The sequence below is a fragment of the Mercenaria mercenaria genome, chromosome 10 (genome assembly GCF_021730395.1).
Source record: "Mercenaria mercenaria strain notata chromosome 10, MADL_Memer_1, whole genome shotgun sequence".
In the NCBI taxonomy this organism is placed as follows: domain Eukaryota; kingdom Metazoa; phylum Mollusca; class Bivalvia; order Venerida; family Veneridae; genus Mercenaria; species Mercenaria mercenaria.
The window spans coordinates 23,066,951-23,074,054 of NC_069370.1; the positions used below are offsets into that span (position 1 = coordinate 23,066,951).

Consider the following 7,104-nt stretch of genomic DNA (forward strand, 5'->3'; position numbering starts at 1 on the left):
GTTTTTCTGAAACCAAAACGGCATTCATTTTATGAGTGGCTGGATTCTTCTTTGACTCTTACCATGCTATATTTCTATAATGAACTTGTCCATCTACCATTACCAGTACCATTAACTTTAAAAATGGGTGCATGCAAAAAAAAATAAAAGAAAAAAAGAAAAAAAACAACAACAAAAAAAAGTACTGACTGAATTGCGAACAGTGAAAATCATGATCAGACTGCACAGATGTGCAGGCTGATCATGATCTACACTGGTCGCAGAGGCAGAACCAATCGTGTCCAGCATGGTAAGGGTTAAAGGAGAGACATACATTTACTTATCATCAGGGTTCACGAACTTCAGATAAAGTGTATGAAATGCTACAAATGCGTCTATCCGGAATGTCGATAATCACTGTAATTATAAAATGTTAGAGGATATTTTTCCTTAAAGGTAGCAAATAAGAAATACCACTAAAATGAGAGAAGGGTGTATTAGCCAGGCGGCACTTTTGCTTTAGAGCGTCCCAGCTTCAGAATGGAACTGTAAGGTCATGGGTGTTGTCTATTCTGGCATATACGATTCTAAATTATTGAAACTTTTTATTATTTTGAAAGATTTTTGGACCATACAATAAGATGAAAGGAGAAATTCATCACTTTAAGAAATAGTAACTATTCGTTTAAACTGTGTATCTACAAAGAGAGATTTGAATTATTAACTAATTCAGTATAATTTCGAGCTTTTGATTGAAAGAGTCATATTTAAGAACACTGTATCTTATGTTTTATTATCTCAAGAAAAAAAAATGACTTCAATGGTCAACTAATGAAGTCATAAACAACTGATAGGTATACATTATGTCCCCCTGTTAGATCTTACTTTTAAAGGAATGTTTATTTTCAAATATGAGTTCAATATTGCCGTTTTACTTTTTAATGAGTTTTAATACACATGAAGAAAACTCAAAAACAGTATCAGGGACATGTTATTTGTCTTGATTTTTTTAAAGAGTATTTTAATAAATTTACATACATTTCTTAACTGTTTAATTGAAGAGTTGTCTAGAAGTTCACTGAATTTGTACACATTTTTATTTTCATAATAATAGCGTTTCAGATATGATTTTTAATACACATAAAGAAAACTCAAAAACATTATCAGGGACATGTTATTTGTCTGTAACATGCTAATTTTATTTATATGAATCATCTGTTCCGATCTGATAAAATTGATCAAGTTTCGGTTGCTTGCCGAAACACTTATACAAAGGTATTCAAGACATCATTAACTAATTTTCCTGGGCGTTTACGGGATAATTCTAACACGATTTTTTCTATTAAACAAAGAAGGCTGAAAACAGTGAATTATTATTTAACAATTCACTGTTCTGACGTCACAATTATTACGTCATAGCGTAAAACGGCATAACGGCGCGCTGGAAAAGAAACAGATTGAAAACGGGCCAGTATTTAATGAATGCCGTCAAGGATGTATTTTACAGGGACCATAAAGCGAAACGTCTTTAGATAGACCCCTGAGTTAGGCGAAAGTGGCTATTACCCTTCATCAATACCTTTTAGCATTTCAAAACTAAATGACCATAGGTGACGATCATAATATATGTTTTATTACAATTTCAGCATTTTTACTATCAGTGTTCTTTCAAATACAAAGTAAACAACATGTGTATGATCAAGACCTATGCTCAGTTACTTATAAAATGCTACAATGTACAATATATAACCTGACAGATAGCAGAAGGAGAAAGGGGACATGGGCTTGATCGCGAAGGTCTGTGTGAACATATTGTCAGAATAACTGTATATATTTTAGATTAAAGAGTATTTTAATAAATTTACATACATTTCTTAACTGTTTAATTGAAGAGTTGTCTAGAAATTCACTGAATTTGTACACATTTTTATTTTTATAATAATAGCGTTTCAGATATGATTTTTAATACACATAAAGAAAACTCAAAAACATTATCAGGGACATGTTATTTGTCTGTAACATGCTAATTTTATTTATATGAATCATCTGTTCCGATCTGATAAAATTGATCAAGTTTCGGTTGCTTGCCGAAACACTTATACAAAGGTATTCAAGACATCATTAACTAATTTTCCTGGGCGTTTACGGGATAATTCTAACACGATTTTTTCTATTAAACAAAGAAGGCTGAAAACAGTGAATTATTATTTAACAATTAACTGTTCTGACGTCACAATTATTACGTCATAGCGTAAAACGGCATAACGGCGCGATGGAAAATAACCCGATTGAAAACGGGTCAGTATTTAACGAATGCCGTCAATGATGTATTTTACAGTGTTAGAATCGAAATAATATATCTCATTTAGTGATTTGCTCTTGAATAAGTTCATTGTTTGTCGTTCAGATGCGTATTACTATATCACTAGGGCTGCGCCTTCGTGATATAAGTCCTTCGCATCTGAACTCCAAACAATGATTTATTCAGCGACAAATCACTAAATGAGATATATTATTTCTTAATTTTTCCATCGCAATCAAGAGTGTACGTCTGATGTTTCAACTTCTTTTCATTGTGTTTTTAAATAAAATGATTTCTAATGTTTTAGTTGTGACTAACGCCAGGAACTTTGCTGCAACGAAAGGTTATCCATTTTCAACCTTCGACAGAGATATGGATGCACTTGAAACTGGTAACTGTGCCGAGCGAAAACGAGGCGGATGGTGATATAGTGGTGAGCTTGCTAAGGCTGAATGTACAGCGGTGAGCCTTAATGGGAAATATTGTACGCCTGAAAATGATTGCGATGACGGCCACCGCCAGTTAAAAGGTCTTTATCATTTGGGATTCGCAGGCGAATCACTGAAGACATCTCGAATGTTAATAAGGCGTTATTAATGATGAAGACCTTTTAGATTGATACAAATCCTGCTTAATAAGTTATACTTTTCCAGTAATTAGAAATTTATTACCATTGTTTCTTAGAATTATAATAACTTTGTTTTGGGTTTAATGTCAAACCGACACAATTATTATTCATACGGCGACTGCACCCTCGTGATATAATTCCTTCGCATCTGAACTCCAAACAATGATTTATTCAACGACAAATCACTGGATGAGATATATTATTTCTTAAACAAACGCACCGAAACTTACTAACATGTATTCATAATAAACTATGCAATAACGTATGTATATTAACACATTTGTATACTTATGACGGTTTGCAAGTTTAATGTAGTACTGTACAAATTTTAGCAATACTTATATATTTTATGTAGAATAAGGTAACGGATCGATTGAGGCCTAAACAACAAAAAGTGTTACAAACTATCGAATCAGTTCTTACAGGATTATTCTGAAGTTTAAGTCATGTTTACATATTGTACGTGCTCTTCTATGATGGAATTACTTTAGGACTTCTGATTTTTGTTAGCTCTACTAAATATGTCTGGTGATGTGCATGTTAAACTGATACTATTTTACATCAGCATTTCAAGTTTTTACATGTTCATTTTTCTTTTTAAATCAAATTCTTCAGTTATGTTACGCAAAGATAGTCAGCCGGGGCGTAGATGTTATTTTCCTTGTGTAAAAGTGATGTTTCGTACGTTGCTATAGAATAAGTATATTACAAATCTGGATACGGCTTATCGATGAGATAATAGGTTATCCTTTGATGAGCATATGAATATCAATCTAAAGTATTTTTCTGTCATTTTCCATTTTTAAATTAGATTATTTATACATTTGAGCTGAGAGAGTCAACAGATCTTCGTACTCATGTTATTTAATACACTAACTCACAGTGTTTCTATTTCCCTGATCGATTGCAAGCTTTATATCGTGTATGTATACACAATGAATGTTGTCCTAATATATCTGATATAAATGAGACACCTGTGTCATAAAATGCAGCTGATAAGATAACGTTGGATAAAATACTCAGAAACAGTGTTATTTAGTGCAAAGTGTAAGTTAACATTTAGGAACAGTGTTTTAAAATTACATAATTGCAGTTTCTAAGTTCAAATGTATGAAATATTGTTGAACAGTGTTATTCGTTGACAGCTAGTAGGTGAACAAAAGATAAGATATTGTGTTGTGCAATCCAGCTGCTAGGTGGACAATAGATGCAATATTACGTTACACAGTACAGCTGCTAGGTGAACAATAGATGCTATATTGCATTACACAATACAGCTGCTAGGTGGACAATAGATGCAATATTACGTTACACAGTACAGCTGCTAGGTGAACAATACATGCAATATTGCATTACACAGTACAGCTGCTAGGTGGACAATAGATGCAATATTACGTTACACAGTACAGCTGCTAGGTGAACAATACATGCAATATTGCTTTACACAGTACAGCTGCTAGGTGAACAATAGATGCAATATTGCGTTACACAGTACAGCTTTAAGGTGAACAATACATGCAATATTGCGTTACACAGTACAGCTGCTAGGTGAACAATAAATGCAATATTGCGTTACACAGTACAGCTGGTAACAACATGATGCAATATTGCTTTACACAGTATCAGCTGTTAACGGTGAACAATAGTTTCAGTGCAAATTGGCGGATACAAACAGTAGCTGCTAGATATGATGTAAGTACTGAGCGACGATGTAATAGCTACCTATGCGTACACAGTGTAATTGGTTCAGTGCAAGAAAGAAACATTGTCAATCCTACTGTTAGATGAACAATAGATAGCACTCCAAAGCCAGTTTTAAGAGATACAACTAGCCTCAATGCAACATAAGAATGCATCATAATAATTCAAAAAGATGATAACTACTTTTATATTGTATCACCGTTGTAGAAATATTTTTGATTGTTTGAATTATTATTCTCTTAGAAAATGGCTGTGTCCGATATAGTGTGGAGGTTTATACGTAAGTTTATGTGGCAAATAAAAACACGGTTTTGGGCGTTTAGACTTTCTTATAAGGTATAGTGTCTTGAAACAGGAATTCGACGGAAAAAATCGAAAGAAAGACTGATTTTAAAGGCAAGTTTATCTAATAGTGGTTGTGGATTATTTTTGGAGGTCATGTTTGTCACAGATTGGAATGTAAGAAATGACTAACTTTATTAATAAAATGAATCATATTCATTATGTATTTATGTCTTGTTTGCGAAGAAAATATATTGTACGTCTTTTGATTTGATGTATGAGAAGAACGTGAATTTATTCTGTATATTTTCTGTAACTACACAAAGTTTGTACGTATTTATTTGATGTTTGTCAACCAACGAAAATAAATACATAACAACAAGGATTATCATTGAATTTTAAGTCCGCACGAAATACCGTAACGGTTTTGTTCCAAGCTACGAGAGGTTACGCAAAAAAAAAAAAACTAAATGATTTGACGGTATAATATCATGTGTGATTTTCTGTGATAAACATACACAATTAGAATAAGTATGTATGTGTTTTTGTTATGTATGAAAATACACAAAACAACTTGTTTTATATATTGTAATAAATTAATTGTAATTGCATGCTAGAAGATTTTTATTTGATTTTTTTTTATCATTATTAGAAGCAATGTTAAGTAACATTTAACGTACGTTCTGAGTAAAGTGTTTCTCACTAAGCGCTTGAGGCGCATTTAGAATATTACAATGTGAAGTTTTCTCACAGAAGTACTGGCGTAGGTTGGTTGCGTATTGTTAGCTTCCCTTAGCTACGTCTTGAATACACTTAGAGAGAAGTGTTGTAATGATCTTATCCTCCACAGGAGTGAAGAGTTGTTAGATTTCCCGTTATGCGTGAGTAAGACTTTGTTTGTTTTTCCGTTATGAATATGACGTATGTAACGAGTAAGGTTTTGTCAGATTTCCCATTATGCGTATGACGAACTTCAGTGGTAAAGTATAGCTAGTGTAATTCTTATGCATATGACGTACGCTGCATGTTGAGCTTCCCTTAGCTACGTCTTATGAAATGTTGCAAGGTTTCTGATCGTCCCTCGGGAATGAATTTTATTAGTATTTCCGTTTCTGCCTGTAAAGAGCGTTAGGAGAAAAATGTTCTTAGATTTCCCGGCGTTCAGAGTGGTATTGCTAATTTTCACGTTTTGCATATGACGTAAGTTAGTAGTAAAGTATTGCTAGATGATTCTGACATAAGTTAGGAGTGAAATGTTACCCCGTTAGGTGTTCGACGTACGATATGAGTGAAGTTTTTAAAATTTTTTTGTTATACGCAAGACGTATATTAGTATTGAAGTTTTGTTAGTGTTCCTGGTATACGTTTGACGAACGTTACGAGTGAGGCTTTGTTAGTTCCCCATTATGCGTATGATGTACATTAGGAGTGCAGTAATGCTAGTTTTGCTGTTGTGCGTATAACATTTGTTGAATCGAATTTCGGGTAACCTTTTCTCTCATATATGTTATCAAGGATTTGAATATCTGGGTCCCATATGAATGGCTTTCAACTGATGTTGGTCAAAACCATCACAATGAAAGAAAGAACAAAGCTTTCTGTTTGTAGATAAATCTGCGGAACAAGTAAAAAATGAAAGCCACAAATTTTAAAGTAGTCATTCTTGGAGATTTAGTCACTGGCTGTATATGCCATTTTAATTTAAGAAGCCACAGCCGAGACAAAAGAAACAGTTCACTTTTACGTGCGACAACTGCCACGCAGCGAAAAACAATTTTTAAATAACAGTCCTTTCAAAACACGTAAAATTAATGCATTGTCCCTAAGGAAACATGTGCTCTTTGCAGTAAATAGCACCGATATAGAGTGCAGTAAAGTTTGAAAGTACTCGTAGAAGCCCATTAAACTTAAGCGTTGTATATTGCCGTAGCGGGATCCGTATTTTGGCATGACGAGCTTTTGTAGTTCAACATGAAGGTTATTTCTGTTTGACTATGATACCCTACAAGAGACTTTGCGAGACATTCAAGAAACATTTTTTTATGTATTTGTCTTATCTGCCTGCGTTCGAGTAACAAATTAGTCTTGCCAGCAAAACACGTGACAGATTAACAAATTAGTCTTGCCAGCAAAACACATGACAGATTATGATGATACTAAACCTCAATACTTAGTATGGAATGTACTTGGCAGCACATTCATTTTCCAATAG

General features: G+C 33.5%; 1 protein-coding gene across 2 annotated transcripts in view; it reads left to right on the forward strand.

The window, feature by feature from the left end:
* The window catches only part of LOC123559654 (uncharacterized), a 50,942-nt gene extending 47,457 nt beyond the window's left edge, over positions 1-3,485 (forward strand). For both annotated transcript variants that reach the window (XM_045351645.2, XM_045351646.2), the window contains exon 13: positions 2,589-3,485. In XM_045351645.2, coding sequence (XP_045207580.2) covers positions 2,589-2,707 — 119 coding nt within the window. In that variant the 3' untranslated portion in view covers positions 2,708-3,485. The remainder of the gene's footprint in view (positions 1-2,588) is intronic.
* The last annotated feature ends 3,619 nt before the right edge of the window (positions 3,486-7,104 follow it).